Source organism: Dendrobium catenatum, unplaced genomic scaffold (assembly GCF_001605985.2).
Source record: "Dendrobium catenatum unplaced genomic scaffold, ASM160598v2 fragScaff_scaffold_292, whole genome shotgun sequence".
Lineage (NCBI taxonomy): Eukaryota > Viridiplantae > Streptophyta > Magnoliopsida > Asparagales > Orchidaceae > Dendrobium > Dendrobium catenatum.
The window spans coordinates 392,153-411,647 of NW_021318754.1; the positions used below are offsets into that span (position 1 = coordinate 392,153).

General features: G+C 38.4%; 3 protein-coding genes across 3 annotated transcripts; 2 read left to right on the plus strand and 1 right to left on the minus strand.

Annotated features, from left to right (window-relative positions):
* LOC110105137 (probable E3 ubiquitin-protein ligase XBOS33) lies at positions 1-4,391 on the minus strand. Its single transcript, XM_020834515.2, has 10 exons — positions 4,006-4,391; positions 3,863-3,922; positions 3,696-3,767; positions 3,427-3,611; positions 3,189-3,349; positions 2,919-2,977; positions 2,780-2,826; positions 2,519-2,662; positions 758-855; positions 1-648 (listed from the first exon to the last, which is right to left on the minus strand). The coding sequence occupies exons 1-10, from the start codon at positions 4,186-4,188 to the stop codon at positions 401-403; spliced, it is 1,257 nt and encodes a 418-aa protein (XP_020690174.1). The 5' UTR covers positions 4,189-4,391; the 3' UTR covers positions 1-400.
* Positions 4,392-8,490: 4,099 nt separating this feature from the next.
* Positions 8,491-11,116, plus strand: LOC110105108 (scarecrow-like protein 28). The gene is made up of 2 exons (XM_028693461.1): positions 8,491-8,689; positions 8,777-11,116. Exon 2 carries the CDS (start codon positions 9,109-9,111, stop codon positions 10,162-10,164), a length of 1,056 nt encoding a protein of 351 aa, XP_028549294.1. The 5' UTR covers positions 8,491-8,689; positions 8,777-9,108; the 3' UTR covers positions 10,165-11,116.
* A 5,170-nt stretch (positions 11,117-16,286) lies between these two features.
* On the plus strand, positions 16,287-18,079 carry LOC110105128 (type III polyketide synthase A). The gene is made up of 2 exons (XM_020834501.2): positions 16,287-16,860; positions 16,944-18,079. Exons 1-2 carry the CDS (start codon positions 16,614-16,616, stop codon positions 17,939-17,941), a joined length of 1,245 nt encoding a protein of 414 aa, XP_020690160.1. The 5' UTR covers positions 16,287-16,613; the 3' UTR covers positions 17,942-18,079.
* The last annotated feature ends 1,416 nt before the right edge of the window (positions 18,080-19,495 follow it).

Here is a 19,495-nt window from a genome sequence, read left to right on the forward strand (position 1 = left end):
TATTAAAATGTTCAATCTTTATGGGTATTTATTTCATACAAGAATAGCCACAGTACCTTATAACGTTTTATACAAATAAAATACTAAGAAAACCACACTGAAACCCCTACCAAATTGAAAGAAACAATGCCAATGTCCATAAGCGATGCTTTGTTCTGAGTGCTGTTGAGCCATTTAGACTGCCAATCTATATTCTGAAAACTTATTTTGAGACTGCTTATATTTACAATCCTGTATTGTAGACTTAGATTCGTTTGGCACGGCTTTCTTACTGCTTTTTAAAGTAGAGACTTTAAAAAGCAGTAAGAAAGCCATGCCAAACGATGCCTTATTTGGTATGAAGTTGACAAGAATTTACAGAGCTGTTTTTATCAATTGTATGGAAATGAATCATATAAGCTTAGGATACACAAGAAATAGCCAGTGGGTCTGAAGTACGAAGCATTAGAGCGTCTGAGTTGTAAATGCACTGGCTTTGGCTTAGCTTGATCTCTTCATGTGAGTTATAGCACAATTTAACAAAAGAAATTATCCCATTTCGGCAGAGAGGGCATGGGATTGCTCCTGGAGGACCAGTAGTTTCAGATGAGCTGCTACTTGCTGAACAAAGGCAGAGTGCGCATTTTACACAGAGTTCATGCCCACAACCTGAATAACTATATGAGTCAAAGACAATTTTTGTATATATAATGGAAAGATAAAGTCATAAGATGGTGAACAATATGGAAGAAATGGAAAAGATGAGAATAAAACTGACCTTCAGCGGCTACATAGCAAGTCCTTTCTAAGCAAATAGCACAAAGATCACTTTCATCAGCTGAGGTGGATAATGAAGAATGTAGGCCGCCACATTCTCTGAAAGGAGTTTCATTTTATGAAAATTTGAGATGATTATGAGAATAAGTAAATCAACTAATCTTTACTAGCCAAATATTTGATCATTAGTTCTACAAGATTCAAAGTTGCTCCAATGAAGTGTCAGAGATAATAAAGTTTGTTTTTTTAAACAACTTTTTGTTTTCTTTGTTGTTATATTGAGCTATGTGAGCAAAATAAAGAATCGCAGAAGAGTAACATATTCAAAGCAAATGTAATGAAAATTTCTTCTAAAAGAAGTCTGTTAGACCCATCCACTGGACTGGTCTAGCCGGTCCACACGGGACCGGCTTACGGGTGAAACAGGCGGAGGTTTTCCGCCTCCTGTACGTAGGAGCCGACCGCCTAGATTTGACGGAGCCGTTTTGAAAGGATTTTTTAGGGAGTTAGAAGGGAAATTTGAATGTAGGGACTGTTTAGAGGTTTCTTTTTGAATTGTATGTATTAAATAGTTGGTTTTCCTAGGGTTAGGGCATTTTGAATTTGGCTGAAATTTGAGATCTCTTAGGTTTATGTTTCTTTTGAGCTCTAGCGGCGTCTAGGGAATCGGGAGAGATCGATCCTCCTCTCGAATTGGGATCAGTTATATCTTGTTTGATTTTCTTCGGTTAGTTAATTTTTCTCAATAAAATGGACTGTTTTTTTTTTTCCTCTACTTGTTGAGTATCCTCGCTGACTTTGTCAAGATCATTAGGTTTCACATGAGATCTCAAGTGTTACCTATCAAAGTCTTAAATATGTTGAAAATAAAGGAAAAAAAAATCATCTTTACATCATTCAAAATACAACAGAACATTGTCTATTAAATGCGTTTAATAAGCTATATACAGACTCAAAAGTTTTAAAAATCAAAATTTCTGACGATATTTTCAGAAGGGTTTCCTAAATGTCAATATTCCTTTCAACTTATTTAAATCAAGAATTTTCTCAAACACACACAAAAGAAAAAATTATTCAGTGAAAAGCAATAACCTAAAAAGTACAGCATATGGAGGAGATCAGTGATTTCTGTGAAGAAAACAAGCAGTCACCATACTTCATTTTATGAATTCAAAGTAAAAAATTAGGCATGGAAAAAGGACGAGGAATCCGAAATTATAAGGCAATGAACACTTGTGAAAGAAAGAAAAAATCAATTGAATGGGACTACAAAATTGTCTTTAGATAAGAGGAGAATAACCTCAGGGGAGTTGGACAAATCACACTATCTGCTAAAATCAAAGAGGTCATAGCAGGAAAGATTGATCACAATTATTATGCCGCATATGTTCTTAATAAATCATCCAAAAACTAGAATGGCTTCTGCAGATATCCATCTTTATATCACAACTATTACCTCACCCCAAACTGTTCATCTGTTTTTTAAGAGAAATTATTAGGTTCAGACACCGGACAAAGAGAATCATCCGGATTTTTATTTGTCTACAGTAAAAGCACAGTCAAAGCGTAAGTATTGTAGACAGAGAGAAATCCGGATGATTCTTTCTGTCTGGTGTCCGGAACTAATAATTTGCCATTTTTTAATCTCTTGAAAGACCCCTTTAGAGATATCATTGCTCAGAATAATCAAGAATGAAAGCATCAGCTGCAGTAAAAGAAAGAAGCACTAATATACAAACAGAAATCAAGGCTCTTTATGTACCTTGCTATGTTAAGAATGCTCATAAGAGGCAAAGATAAGTAGCTTGATGGAGCAAATAAAGGTAATTTCAACTCAGAATTGGGTGATAGCAATGGCACAAGGTGATGGCGTCCCCAAATCCTAGCTACATCAACAGGAAGCCAACTGAAAGAAGGAAAAACAAGAAAAAACGAACATTGAAGGAGCTTTATCTGATTCTTACTTGAAGACAAATTAAAATATTCAATTAAGTATAGCAGTAGAAGAAGATTGAAAGGGTACCCATTAGAATTCAGGGTCAATCGGCAAGCTCCTCGAGCAAGGAGGACCTGTATTAGCCGATGATTTATGTGTAAGTGCAAATGCAGCAGAGAAGATATAACATATACATGGTGAACATGAAAAGTTCTAGTTACTTTGCCTGACAACATTTAAAATTTCCTCCGAATGTCGCATAATGGAGAGGAGTGCTACCAGCTCCTGTATATGATTCAAAACTAATCATAATAAAGTCCTGAAACAACATAAAAAGCTAAAATCATACAAATCATTTGTATTTCTCTCTGCCTACAATAAAAAGCGTAGTCAAAACACAGTTAATGTAATGCACTTTTACTGTAGACAGAGAGAAATCTAAATCTGGATGATTTTCTCTGTCCGGACCTAATAATTTCACCAAAAAATGGCATACCTATGGTCCTGAAAGAGGAGCAATAATTAAAAGTTGTTGCCGACACATTTGCCTTAAAATCAAGTAACAGCTGAACACAATCAAAATGCCCTTTTACTGCTGCCATATGCAGCGCTGTCAAGCCTCCATCAGCCACCTTGTTCACCAACCTCGACAGAGCTCTGCAAGCAACCAAACAAGTCAAAAATCAGCTCAAAAAAAGTCTTCAGGCAAAATTTAACGATCAAAACCAACATACAATTGATCAAATTCAACTGTGGAAGAACATTCCGAGCTCTTGATATCCTTCAACCCTTCAACAGTCACTGAGAATGGAGCACTTGGAATAAAGTCTGCAACTACGAGCCTGATGCACCGGACATAGCCACCTGCAGCTGCAAAGTGCAACGCCGTCTGACCAGTGAAGTACGCAGCCCTCGAAACCTTTATCAGTTAAAACTCATCTCCATAAGCCAATTTGGGAATATAGAAATCAAAGCGGGAATGGCAAATACTAAATATACATACGTTGCATCTGAATAGTAGCAGAACCTGCACGACCTCCCAGTGGCCATACCGACATGCTTGCATCAATGGTGTCTACATAGTTATTCCATTAAAAAGATAAATTAAGGTAAAATTCAACTAAAAATTAAATCTTGGATCAGAAAACAACAAAAAATGGTTTTTTTTACCAGCCCAGAGTAGTTGCGGGAGTTCACATCCGCTCCCTTTTCCAGTAGAGACTCTACTATCTGATCATACCATGTTTTCTTAGTATTTGTAGAAAAGAGAAAAAAAAATGGAGGAGAAGGCTGGAGAATACGAAGGGAAGAACCTCAACGTGGCCCTTGGCGGCGGCAAAATGTAAGGGTGAGTTCTGAGCGGCGAAGGTGCAGTATCTCGCGAGGCCGGCGTTCTGCTCCAGCAGAGCCAACACCTCCGAGACATCGCCGTCCCTCGCCGCCGCCACCAACCTGTCGCCGGCACCGGCGGCAGCACAAACCAGCGAATTTCCCATCGAATAGTACAAAATCGAAGAACCTAGGTAAAGATATCTCCTTTATAATCGGAGGCCCCTCGATGTTGGCCCAAGAGCAGATTGCGACGAATACGAGTGAAAGCAAAGGCTTTGTCTTTCCCTCCACGGCAGCTCTGGCTTTCGTGTATCCGGCTTTGAGGGGTAAACTGCTCCGGTAGTGGCTACAGGGAGTGCTACATGGAACCTGGCTGCGGTTTGCCTATTGCGGTGACCGGAACGTGCGGGTAAGGGAAAATGAATGGCAGCGGCGTTGACCGGATCAACGCGCCGGCAAACATTTTATTTATTTTATATTTAAAAAAAAAATCTTCGAAGTTGCAATACTCACATAAATTATTGTTCTTTATCTCTAATCTCTATCAGATTAATGTGCTCATAATTTATTCAGCAAATTCAAAAAAGTCTTATTAAAAAATAAATTTATTAAAATAAAACAGTATAATTCGTTATTTGGATCAGCTTTGAGATTCACACTGCACAGATTTCTAAAGCAGATCTAACAGACGTTAAGCACTCCTTCTGAAGGGAGTTCTCTTTGAAATGTGTGCATATAAGGCTCCATATGGTTGAGGAAAATATATTTGCCTCAATCATATATATATATATTATTTTTAGTAGCTAATGATTTTAAGTGACAGTGAAATATTGAATTTTCGAGAAAAATTAGGACATAACAAAATGTCTGTCATGCATCGGAAAATTCATGGTAATAAATTTGTTTATGTCCTATTTTTTCACGAAGATTTAATGTATTAGGTAATTTATTAGACACTAATATTTTTATATGGAAAATTTATAAAGAGAGCAAATTTATAGAGATTTGCTTAGATGAAATAATTTACCATATAAATAAGTTAAAATAATTTGTCATTCTAATTGATTAGAAAAGAGTGAATTAGAAATTATATAAACCCTTTCTCCGAGAATGAGAAAAACTTAGATTCAGGTTAAGAGAAGAGCCTCACAAGGGAGAATTCATTGAGAAGATGAAGAGAAATGTTTGCACTGGTCAGGCCAGAAATGCCCCAAGGTAAGGAAGGATATAGAAGATCCACATAAAAAAGGTTGACAAATCAATGATTTGTTATTAAAAATTTACTTTCCTATTTAATAAAAGCCCATATGTACTAAAGCAGATAGGAAAAATCTGATAGGTTAATGTTTAAAACAGCAAGACTAAACATCACATTTAAATCTAAATGATTATAAAGATGGATATGCAAGTTATTATGAATTTTATATGAATTAAAAATACATATGTGCAGGAAAAACAACATAATTGTGCACATCAACAAAATCTCAAGCAAATAAGCCCACGCTCCGACCTTTGAAAAACTCTTTGTTGTCAACTTCATTGAGAAAATTTTATACTAACCAAAAGAAACTTGATAATCATAATCACAAGGAAGATTTCAAAAACACCACTGAACATTTTGAATCTATTATCCTAACCATAAAACCTCAAAGTCTCATCATTGTCTAATATCAAGTAATAAACTGATCAAGCTAGTCTTAATGGAGTTGAAACATTGGGTACGTTTGGTAGAGGAAACATCACAGACACGTTGAGGCTACCATTATTGAAAGCCTAATAGGCTCTCATCCATTTTTAGATTTAGAAGAGTCAATATCATGAATTATTTCACATAGTAAGGCTAGAGAGAAATAATACAAATAAATAAAAGCAAATGCACGATCTATCACATGCAATAATGAGGAACATCAAACACATTATGGTGCTCTTCGATGAGGCATTGGCCATCGGCCTCTGCCTTTCCTATGATGTCTGCCAAAGCGCAAGGTGTCGGTGAATGAAATTGTCATTAAATGCAATATTCAACTATTGAAGTAGCAATTACTAAGTGGCGACGATGGTAGACATTCCTAGGAAGATAAGGCTAGCAGAGAAGCACCAACAGGATTAGGGTACGTAAGACAGGGATAGAAGCAGGCCACACCAAAGAATTAAGCATGATTACAATAAAAAGAACCAAGCCTATTCTTTTTTGAGATGTTTGGCTACAAAGATTTAGCTTGATTTAGCCTAAATTCTAGCTAAATCACCTCAAACAATTTGACTGAATCATACAAGTCTTTATCTTTGTAAACTCATATTTATGTTAATTTAAGCAAAAATTAACCTTTTCAATAGAATTAACTAAGCAAAAAAGAAAAAAAAAAAAACAGAAGTCTGGCCTAAAGTAATAAGTCATATAATCTATATTGTTATTATAATTTAATCTATAGTTTGGATTAAAGATTTATGAATGAACGGTAGCTGCACTTCTCATCATGCCTACCAATCAGTGTACAATGACATTATTTCAGTAAAAAACAATAAAAAATCTATGCATTATTTCTATTATTCACAAACCAACATAAAAAGAATGGAATGAGTTCCGTTCATATTTTTTCACTTAAATTATTTCTCAAGCGGAGGGAAAACATGCTGAGGGAGACATGGTGATTATTGTCCCCGCAACCATGTCAGGAAACACACGATGCAGCGAATCACCCATCAGATCGGTGATACGTAGATTTGTCATAGGGAGTTTGGGCTGTTCGCGGTTGTTAAAGATGCAGCGGATTAGGTTACCGTTCTTAGCAGTTGGGGAACCCTAACGGTAACAAGGGTCGCATGCGGAGCACGTGCGAGAGAGAGAAGAGGAAGAATGGACGGGAAGCTTCGTAGACCCGGGTACCGCCTGCGATCCGTTCACCACCTTGTCGTTAACGGTGAAGTTGACACGAGCTTCCAACGGTCACTTGCAAGGGTTTCTCCGCCGCATGATTCTGATCAGACGGCGAACACGCAGCTGCCGGACGCTACGGCGGGAGCTTTTTTTTTGGTTTTGCGGCATTTTTCCCATGGAAAGAACGGAGGAGCAGAGAATAAGGAAGGATGGAAGCAGAGGAGGAAGAAGAACTGATAAAACCTCTCCTTCTCCCTTCACATTTCCAATTTTTTACTTCTCTGTTTTGACGTAGATAGAGAAGGAAATCGAGCTTCTAAGCTCCAAACTTGCTGGATAAAAAAAATTGATTTTGTTCCTTACTTTCTCTTTTCATTCCATTCATGTTCATAGGTAGCAGAGACTGCAGATGCTGAATGAGCTTGTTCAAGAGATCCTCGGATATATTGACAAGAGAATCCAAGCAAGCAGCTTGCGTGCGTTTACAGCTGAAGAAATGCTTCATTTCAAGGTAGTTATTTCTTTTTTTATATCATATTTTGTTTATATAGATCTCTACCATAAAAACAAACAAATGCATGTATAGAGAGAGAAGAAGGGAATATGAGGTTTGAGATTTATTTGATTGTAGTGGTACAAAAGTTCATGTAGTTAGAGTGTTCATCCCTGAAGTATATAGATGATGTTGTTGAGTTCAAAGGGTTACAAAGCAATCCACATAGTATTCCTTTTAATTCATAATGAAACACAATAGAAGGAATGGAAGCAAAGAAGATTTAGCAATTATTCGGTATGTAATGTTATGTTAATAATAGATGTCTAAAACTATTTGATTTACTAATCTTTTTAAATAGCTATTTTATAAATGATATTTAACTCATATTTTAATAGCATTTAAATATGATTTTTTTTAAGGCTAACAAAAAATACATAATAAAATCATTTTTATTGATTTTATAATATTATTTTATGTATGTAATATAACATTTAACTAAATAACAACATTTGGTAAATAGCGTTATTATTTAGATAATATTGTTATGCGTATAATATCAATATCTATAAAACAATTCGAAACGAAAAAAAGGCCCCTGGATCATCATCTATTATGGAGTATGAAGTAAAAGAGAATTGAAGTTCAATTTCATACAACCTGTGTAAAACATATTTTTAATTCAAAATTTTAAATTTATATGTTAGGGCTTAGTATTTTGAATTTATACGTAAATATACGCATTTCAACTATTTTATGTAGGGTTAAACTCAATATTTTCACTTGTCTTATTAATCTATCGATCATTTGAGAGCTCTTCCTCGTACTCAACACTCTTCTTTAATAAATATATTTTGATGTCATCATAAATCATGCATCAAGAATTCCCCAAATTGTGTATGTTTGGGAGCCCCCATGGCTTATAAATATTGATCATCTATTATAAACAAAGTTAATATATGTAATCCATATGAACTACTAGATTTGAGAAGTTTACTCTAATACAACTTGTTAAGCAATATGAATAAAAAGGGGAGATAAAAGTTAGGCCAAATACAAAAATCCTGATCAATAGTCCTATTGTGATTATTTCTAACTATTTAGGATCAATTTTTATTCATTCATACTGATTGCTGCAATAAGATTTGACAGAACGACATGTTAAAAGAAGAGATTGATTGCGTTAAAGAATTATAAATATTGTCGCTTTGCATTCTCTCCACATTGCTTCAGCTCTAGCGATCAATGGAGATGCTCGACGCCTATGCTCAGTTGCAAACTCTTAATTTCCAACGTAAGCGAAGCTTTATCCCTCATAAAGGAGAATTATTCATTCTTTCAAGCAATAATTAACAGTTAAAATATTCTTAATATATTGTAGGCCAAGCAGCCACATAGGTGCAACAATGGAGTGAGATCACTGAACCTTATTGGCTTCCTCAAGTTGTGAAGCCCTTCTAATGCTTCAAAGTTTTCTTCTAAACTGCAAAGGATTCTGACAAAATTGAAGTGCCTAATGCCAAGAATGAGCCTCATAATGAATCCTCCGAGAGCAGATTATTGCGTGAGATTATTGGGCTAAGTAGCCAGCAAGAAAATACCCAAACGGAGGACCAGAGCCTTGAGCTTGTGAGCTTCCTCACACATTGCACAGAAGCAATCATCACAGGTGATCATGCATCTATAAACTACTTCCTATCTAGACTTGGAGAAATGGCCTCTCCGACTGGAAGTACAGTTCATCGACTTGCAGCTTATTTCACTGAAGGTTTGGCCTTATCTGCAGTAAAGCTATGGCCTCATATTTTTTCCATCAATCCGCCAAGAGATGTCGTAGAGCCGATTGACGACGACGAAGCCACGGCTCTTAGACTCCTCGACCAAGCCACCCCTATTCCCAAATTCATCCATTTTACTCTAAATGAAAGATTGATGAGAGCTTTTGAAGGGAAGGATAAAGTTCACATCATTGATTTGGACATCAAGCAAGGACTGCAATGGCCAAGTTTGTTTCAGAGCTTAGCTTCCAGACCCAATCCACCAATACATGTAAGGGTCACAGGGATTGGAGAATCAAAGCCTGAGCTACAGAACACAGGTGCAAGGCTTGCAGCTCTTGCAGAATCTTTGAAACTTCCTTTCCAGTTTCATGCTGTCGTCGACCAGTTAGAGGATGTCAGGCTTTGGATGCTTCATGTGAAGGAGGGAGAATGCTTGGCTGTAAATTGTGTTCTTCAGCTGCACAAAACCCTCTATGATGACACTGGAAGTTCTCTAAGGGATCTAATGTGTGTGATTGGGAGCACGAATCCTGCAATAGTGCTCGTTGCAGAAGAAGAAGCTGATCACAATCACCATCAACTGCAGTTGAGGTTTGCAAACTCTTTGAAATACTATGCCGCCATCTTCGATGCCTTGAATGTTAGTCTGCCGGAGGATAGCTCGGAGAGAGCTAAGATTGAGAAGATGTTTGCGAGAAAGATCAGGAATATCATTGCTCGGGAAGGAACTGAGAGACATGAGAGTTTCAGCCAATGGAGTAGGAAGATGAAGGATTGCAGATTTAAAAATGTCGGCATTGGAGATAGGGAAAAAGTTCAGAGCCAGGTGATATTGAGGATGTATTCAGATTCTAGCTATTCTGTGGAGAAGATAGAAGAAGATGGAGAAGCACTTTGTCTAAAGTGGCAAGAACAACCACTTTATACTGTCTCTGCTTGGGCTCCCATGGATATTGCTGGAAGCTCAACTGCAGCTCAGCCAGATTGATTGGAGTTCTCAAACTAATATGGTTTGATCTAGTTTCATTTCCTTCTCAAGCTTCTGCTTGGATTCTTTTGCTCCTCTGATGGAGAGATTTCTTACCGGGAGGAAGTTGAGATTTCTTTCTTCCTTTCCAATACTTATTTTATTCTTTGAGGATCACATGCAGGAGGCAACGAAAGGCAGTGGAATAAGATTGATATCATTCTTTGATTAATTTGTTAAGAGAACATGTAACTCATTTTATGTTAATATGCCCTTTTCTTACCCATAAGTGTAGTTATTCAACAACTTTGCATTGAATGCTGAAGCTATGAGAAGCTTGTTTCTCATGTTTCAGATCACTGAATGCGATATCTGTAGTGTTAAAAACCTGATGGAAAGAATTCAAGTTAACTTGAGATTTTTTTTTTATTGGCATATTTTTTTGGATATATATTATTAGATTGCTGAGTTTTGATTTGAGCATCTAGGGAACTTGATAAATTAAAAATTATTTTGATCGCATTCCAAAACAAAAGCATACTGTATAATAATGTTGCTTTTAATTTTTATTTTTTCAACATTCTTAATTTTCTCTCTTCTCTTAATATCAAAATAATAACCCTATTATATTATTTGCCTTTTAGATTTCACTCACTATTTTTTTTTTTTAATTTCAGCCAATGATATTGAGTTTCTAACCATTGTTTCCTTATTCAAGTAGTCTTGTAACGCTTGTGGTATAACGTATGTGTAGCTGAAATGAGCAGAGGAGGAGAACAGAATGGAGAAATCAGTAGATTTGAGGGAGCAAGGGAAACAGACATACACTACTACCAAAGGATAAATCTCAACCATTAATTCATAACAAACCTGATACATCATACACGTACACGTGTAAAAACACATGCTCACTTTACTTATATAAAGCTGCTCTAGTCTCATCTTTCACATCTGTAATAAACAAATCGTTAAGGGATCAGAGCAGGGATGAAAAGTTTGTCTACGCAGCAATGGCTCAATCTTCATCATCTCAGATTGGCAATCCGTCCGTTGAGACCTCCACTGAAAGCTGCAACATCCCAGCATCTCTCAAATTTGTTATCTCTAACATCAAAATCATTGTTCCTACCCAGCTTTCAAATGACGAGCGAATGGGCTAGCTCTCTTGAATCTACGGCAGCTCCACCACCTCGCTTATCTCAGTTAGCTGATGGCACCACCACAGTCAACCCCAAATATATTGAGTGGGTTCTCATTGATCAGAACCTAACTGCAGCGATCTATTCCACCCTTACCTCCTCTGTTCTTCCTATGTTCTACATTTGGAATCCTACTCATCCATCTGGATCACGCTTGAATGCAGACTACAAGCTTCCAACAAATCTAGAGTCATTCAACTCAAGAGTAAACTCCACAACCTATCCATAAAAAACCTCATTATGACCCAATAACTCACCGAAATCAAAAACTTAGTTGACAACATAGCAACAACATGCTCAAATGTCGATCCAGAGGACATCATCCTGTATACCCTTAACGGTCTTCCTCCCTCCTACCAAGCTTTCAAAAACCTCGATTCGCACTATGTTGCACCCCATAAAAGTGGATGATCTTTACTCTTTGCTCCTAAGTAAGGAAATCAATTTACAAGCTGAATCCTCCCGTCATCAGTCCCTACGATAGCACTCTACTCTTCTCGCGGTCGTGGACGCAGTGGCCGCATCAGGTTCTCATCCCCCCTCACCAAGCATATACCCTCCTCCGTCTTACCCACATGTCAGATTTGCAACAAGTGGGGTCACTCTGCCATCATCTGCTGGCACCGTCTCAACATGAACTACACACCAAACGTATCTCCTATGCAATCCAAAACTATGGTCGCAGCTACCAACCTCCCGAATCCTGATTGGTACCTTGACTCTAGAGCATCATCACATCTTACCCACTCACTCAACAACCTCTCCTACCCAACACCCTACCAAGGCTTAGATAACATTACAATCGGAGATGGCCGCTCATTTTTCATTGCTCACACCAGTGTTGGCATCATTCCCACGCCCTCACTGTAAGCTACTTCTCCCTCAACTTCTACATATTCCCAATCTCTCCCCCAACCTTATTCCATCTCCCATCTAACTCGAGATAATAATGTCTATCTCATTTGAACCCACTGGTTTTGTCATCAAGGTCTCGAAGACCAACCAAGTTCTTCTCAAGTGTTGGGTCCCTATCGTAATGGACTATACCCCATTCAACCAACTCCATCCCCAAACCGTCCATCAGCCCTCTCTGCAACCCGAAGCACTTCATCTCTCTGGCAAAACCGACTCGACCACCCTCATCAATAAACTCTTGCTACCATCTCCAACTACAACAAGGAGCTTCACATACCTGTCTTTTTCTTTTTGTTCATCATGTAAGGTCTCCAAAGGTCATAAACTAGTGTTTCAAAAGTCACTTCATCGCATTTCTACCCCGCTTGCACATATTCACTCAGATGTATGGGGTCCTTCCCCTATTGCTTCTAATCAAGGTTATAGATACTATGTTTCCTTCATCGATGATTTTTTGCAATTTGTCTGGGTGTTTCCAATTACTTATAAATTTGAAGTGTGCTCCATTTTTATTAAGTTTAAAACACTTATTGAAAATCAGCTATATCATAAAATCAAATGCCTACGCTTTGACGGCGACAAAGGATATCTCAACCAAGCACTTCAATCCTTCCTTCAACACAATGACATCCTGCACAAAATTTCATGCCTGTACACTCATTAGTAAAATGGATTGGCGGAGAGCAAACATCATCACCTCACTGAAACCACCTGTACTCTCCTCCATACGTGTTATACTCCATGATATATATTTGAATAATTACATTTGTTCATATTTAAGTTATTACAATACATCCTATCTTCCATATACCTACTGACCCAATGTCGTTCCCCATCCTACCTAATCAACCGTCTTCCCTCTGAATCCACCCATCATAAATCTACACTACAACTACTCTACAAATAATAACCTAAATATTATTTTCTTTGTATATTTGGTTGTGCTTGCTTTCCATAGCTTCCTCATGCTGACCGCCACAAACTCACCCCACAATTTATTCCCTGTCTTCATCGGTTACTCAGACACCTCCAAAGGTTACAAGTGATTAGACCCAACCAGTAATCAAATTATCATATCTCGTCATGTTATGTTTGATAAGACCACCTTCCCCTTTTAAACCAAGCCACCACATCCTCAACCATCTAACCAACCTTCCTCCATCCCTTTTCTTCTCACTCCCAACTCCCACTCCTCCTTACAACCCCTAGCTCCACCTACAGTTCATACACCTCTGTAACCTTTCCACCCGTCTCTCTCTCCAACCTTTACGACAACAAGTCCATCTCCACCCTCTACCTCAATTCCTACTTCTCATAAACCACCACCTCAACCTCCATTACCTACATTACCTTCCTCCCATCCAATGATAACCTGCCTGAAAAATTGGTTCTCTCAAGCCGCGCACACTTCTCAATCTCCTCCATCAACAAAACATCCCCACGCCTTCCAACCAAGCCAATCCAACCACCTACTGAGAAGCCGCCAAGTCCCCTCACTGGCGTCAAGCCATGGCCATTGAATTTCTTGTTAGGCCATCACTATGTGTTGGAAAGTAAACCACGCAACAAAACAAACAATAAAAGAGAACAACGAAATGAACACCAAGATTTAACCCACTCTCTATCTCAAGAACAAATCGCAATGGAGCAACCTTGGCTCAGGAGAGTTGCAGTGCTCTTCTCTATCTCCAAGTCGATACTACAGTGTTATCGCGCTGCATCCTATGACATCGTAGCGCACAAATGTACAACGCTAAAATATATAGCATCGCAGCGCTAAATGCTTGTACGGGGGAAAAATTTTTCAGGAGCAAGAACCTCGAATGCCAAGCAGGCGGAGACCCCACTGCAACCCCCGATAAACTTGGCCAACATTATTAAAATAAGTCAATAAAACAATCTGCTTTATCGACAAAATCAAATTCCACACATAACTAATACTATTTATTTCTTGAATCAACTATTCATGGGGGAAGCATTCAGGATGCACATTTGATTTCCCTTGAAAAATAACTTGGTGGGTAGTCCCTGATTAATGATTTGGATGAGCACCTCGCCCAAAGTTTAGAAAAGTTGATCTAATGCATATTGATCTTTGACACCCTCAAAACCTAAGACGAAGAGCTACATTGTAGTTAAAAGACTGAATTGATAGCTTAAAGCAGTGGCAACTTTGCTAAACTTTACACTCTTATGCATGAGCATGAAACTAAACTTTTAGAGGAACATCACCCATGGGATATGCATGTAGTTCTGGTTTTTTTTACTGTAAAATTTGAGTGATTTGTGGTTGTTATAGAGAACAAAATCTTGGTGGAACAAATAATGTTACCATTGTTTGAGGGCTTGGACTATGACATATAATTCCTATTCATATATCGCTATTTGTTATGCCCGAACCAAATCGAACCGGACTGAGAGAATGGATGGTTGAACGTTCCCTTCATGTTCATGAGCTCGCCTCTTTCGCACTCGAGCGACCCGAGCGCCTCCTAGCTATAGTTTCCCTTTCTCCAATCGTGCAGATCACATGATTTATCTACCTTTTGAAATCCTCCCTCCCCTACCGACCTCCCTCTCTCCAATTAACCCAATAGGCAGCTTAGGGCATCATTTTTACTTCTCTTTTCTCAGTTACAGCAGTCGTCAAACTCTCATTCCTCTTCCTTTTTTGTTTCTTCCTCGAAATAGCAGCTCTGTTTCTTCCTCGAAATAGCAGCTCTCAATGAAATCTTTTCAAGCTCCTCTCCTTGTACAATGAGTTTTTCTTTTCCTTTCCTCTTTCTCTCCCTCTTTCTCCTTCTTATGTTTCTAATAATCTATGTAAGAGTTATTTCAATTTCTATTGCGAGACTAAATTTGATTTGTATTATATTTCTCATAGCCTTAAATTTCTCATAAGAGTTTTGTATTACTTTGGAGATAAAATTTTATCTAAGTTTGATGTTCTACTTTATCAAACCAGATTATATTTTTTAGATCGTATTATTTCATAATTAATTTTGGTGTTTATGGTGTGGCTAAAGTTGATTAGGATATTCATCATTATGCCTCAATGAACGTGCTTAATATTAGATTGTTTTCGATACTTGTAGAATTATTACTTGGTGGAGTTGACTGAAACACTATCGAGGTTGGAGTTTGTAGCAGACACAGTAAGTAACTACTATATATTATTGAATAAACGTAAACTTATTTGTTAAGGTAAAAATAAGTGTTAATTGTATCAGGCTATTTGGATTATTGAATTAGGTCGTCAATCCTATCATTATTTATAAAGTTTATTGATTAATTTCCAACGCTTGTAAATATCTTTTCATTCTCATAATGAATTAGAAATCTTCATAAGTAGATTGTTTTTGATTTATTACTGTATAAACTCTTATACATTATTTTCATGCACATATTTTTATTTGAATACAATAAATGTTATATTAGCAAAGCATATCCATTTATGAAATAACCTTTTTTCATATTGAAATTATGAAGCCTATCAAAAAGTGTTTATGAAAATTATATGCTTGGGTGCATTGATGTGTATGTCGGTAGAAACCTATTGATTATTGGCTAGTCGGGATCGACAGGGCCCTAGAGTGACGACTCCATAGTAAGTCACTGGATTTTTTTGGGTTGGTGTTTACCTTCCTGGTAATGGGTATATGATAAACCGATTATATTTATATACTTATGAATGATTGAATATGTAATTGGATTTGAATTAAAAAAAGAAACGACTTACCGGTCTTTGTGAGATACAAGGATACCTAATGTGGTGTATTTGTAAACATTGAAGTAATTTGACATCAATAACTAATTGGCATATATACCTACGTATTAGAATATAATTTTCTTCCATTTTAATAGGGTCTAATACTGCCATCTCTATATTGAGTGACACAATTAAGTTTTTGATCCAAACAAAAAGGGAAATCCTTTTAGCTTAGAACTACTAAATTAAGGTTTAGTCTGAACAGTTTTTTTAGTAGTTCTATGTACCAGATCATAATTCTTTGACCGTTTTCAAAAAATTTTATGATGAGTGCTGTAAATCTGTGATGGCTATAAAAAAGCTGATATTTTTAAAAGAAAAAAAATTATAAAATCTGCAATAATTTTGCAACTAATTTTACAACTCATGGCAATAATGCACACCACCTAATTAGAACCAACATGATGGAGTTGTAAGATAATAGATCATACCTCTATTCCATCCCAACCAAATCAAACTAAGAAATCAACCAACCATCATTTCTCTTAATATACCCCTCTATATAAATACCTCATCCTCCATCAGAACCCTACTCCCAAATTTCATCATACTGTCTGTTACATTATAATCTCCCCAACTCACCCAGAATGTCGAAGGAAGCAAATAATAGCTTCTCTGGATGCTTGAACGGCGATTTCAAGGAAGCCGGAGCAGTACCAACGGTGTCTGCCGGCAGCATAAGTGATCCAGCTAGTCAGCGCAGAAAAGCAGTAATCTTGGCTCTTGGCAAGGCCTTGCCTGACCAGCTTCTTCTCCAGGAGAGCCTAGTTGAAAACTATTTCCGCGAGACCAACTGTGATGATCCGGTTATGAGAGAGAAGCTTGAGCGTTTATGTAGTAACTAACCCATAATGCTCTTCGCAATCATAATTATTGGCAATCTAATTTTCAATTTTTGACGATGATCGATTACGCAGGTAAGAACACGACGGTGAAGAGACGATACACCGTCCTCTCCCACGACCTCCTCCAAAAGTATCCGGAGCTAACAACCCAAGTATCTCCGACCATCCGCCAGCGCCTCGACATCTGCAACGCCGCCGTCACCGACCTCGCCCACAAAGCCGCTATGTCCTGCCTCGGAGACTGGGGCCGCCCCGCAGCCAATATAACCCACCTCGTCTACGTCTCATCCAGCGAGCTCCGACTTCCCGGCGGTGACCTCCACCTCGCCTCCCGGCTCTCCCTCCGCCCCGATGTCGCCCGGGTCCCCCTCTACTTCCTCGGCTGCTACGGCGGCGTCGCGGCCCTCCGCGTCGCCAAGGATCTCGCCGAAAACAACCCCGGAAGCCGCGTACTCGTCGTCACCTCCGAGACCACCGCGATCGGTTACCGCCCACCGAGTCGCGACCGGCCTTACGATCTCGTGGGAGCCGCCTTGTTTGGCGATGGCGCGGCGGCGGCGGTGGTGGGAGCGGAGATGGAGCCGGGGGAGGAAAAGGCCGCGTTTTTGGAGATGGAGGTGGCAGTGCAGGAGTTTTTGGAGGGAACAGCGGGGGTTGTTGACGGGAAGATGGGGGAGCAAGGAGTGAGCTTTAAGTTGGGGAGGGATTTGCCGGAGGTTATCGAGGGGAGGGTTGAGAAATTTTGTCGGCGGTTGATACAAGGGATGGAAAGGGAAGGCGGTGATGGTTTTAATGATTTGTTCTGGGCAGTTCATCCCGGCGGGCCGGCGATACTGAATCGGGTCGAGGAGAAGCTAGGACTTTGGCCTGAGAAGCTAAGGTGCAGCTGGAGAGCACTGAGTGATTATGGGAATGCGAGCAGTAATACTGTCTTTTATGTGTTGGATTATATGAGGGAGGAGATGAGGAGGAAGAAGAACGGAGGGGAAAGAGGAGAGGAATGGGGACTAGTGCTGGCTTTTGGGCCTGGAGTTACATTCGAGGGCATTTTGGTGCGCAGTCTTATATAGAATCAAGTGAGTTGAAGAGGCCGCCGCCATGGATGAATCTTTTAGAGCTTAATTTAACTGATTAGAAGAATTAAATGCAGTATTAGCATAAGCTTAGCTTTGCAATAAGTTATAACTCATTCGTTGGAATAGTATCCATATGCCAATTACTTTTATATAAGAAAAATGTAATACGGGGAGAATGAAAATTGGACGTTTATGAGTTATGTAATAAATTTTTAATAAATAATCAATTATTTCTCTTTTCTTTTATCTAAATTATTTAAATTTTTAATAATATTTAAATAGAAAATAATTGTTTGAATTACATGTTAATAATTGTGGGTGCAAGAAATTATACATTTCTCATGTTAGCGTTGCACAAAATTTTACACATAAAGATAAATGATTAACATAAGAAACATAGGTGTTTTAAAGTGAAAAATTCAAGAGAGAAAAATCAAGGTGCCATACGCCGACTTGAAATGATTACATTATATAAGCGTAAGTTAACAAAAATTTACATGTCTCATAAATTAAAGAAAGAAAAATTACACAAGTATGGATTGCCTACTTAGCCTCCTCTAAGAGCAATATAAAAGAATAAAGAGGTGTTGCATGATAAAGAGTGTGCAAACTACTGTGATCGATGATAGTGATCTGATAGTAGTGGTCAGTTGATAGTGATTTGACAACTAAAGTCAGGTGACGACAATCTAATGATGGTGATTGGGCAAGTGGCAATCAAATGATGGCAAAAATTCTACAACTATAGTTGGGAGACAACGATTTAATGTCTATGATCGAGCATCAATTGTTCAATAACAATGGTCAGGTAGAGCTCTATGAGTCTTTAAACATCTAAACACTATTTTTTTAAATTTTTTTAATAAATTTTATTCAAAAAGGCATAAAAGATACAACAAAGTCAAAGACAGGCAAGCCACAGAACCTAGGCAGCCAAAACAGGAAAAGAAAAACAATAGAAAAGGGGACACATAAACAAGGAGAAAAAGTTTCAACGGCTATCAGGCTCAACAAAGGCACAGAATTCAAACCACTCCAAACCCGGGCATGGACCATCCAGAGGAGTGAAAGAGCAAGGACCACCAAAAGCCAACCAACCGCCATCTCCACTAAGAACAATCACCACCTAAGATTGCCAACAGCCACGAATTGGAACGATGAGCCCGAGCCACACCATTGCCCGAAAACCGCTAGCTAAAGTCGCAAGGCCAACAAAAGTTTGAACCCAAAAAGGCATCAAAAATCCGAGAAAAGGGGAGAACACAGCTGCAGCGCACCAATTATTTCTGATCGCGTTTACCCCTACCACGAGAAGCAACATAAACAACAGGATGGTCCTTATGCGTATCAAACTTAACAGCAGGTTCATCCTCCCCAGAATCCTCCGAAGAGGAGTCAGACGAGCATTGAAGTCAATCAAGTTGCAACCTAACCGCCTCCCCCGAATTGGCATCCATCATATCAACCAACGCCTTAGGAGATAACAACTTAAATGGGACATCAACAAAACTACCGGCAACATGGGATAGAGGCGTAGCAGGGGAACCA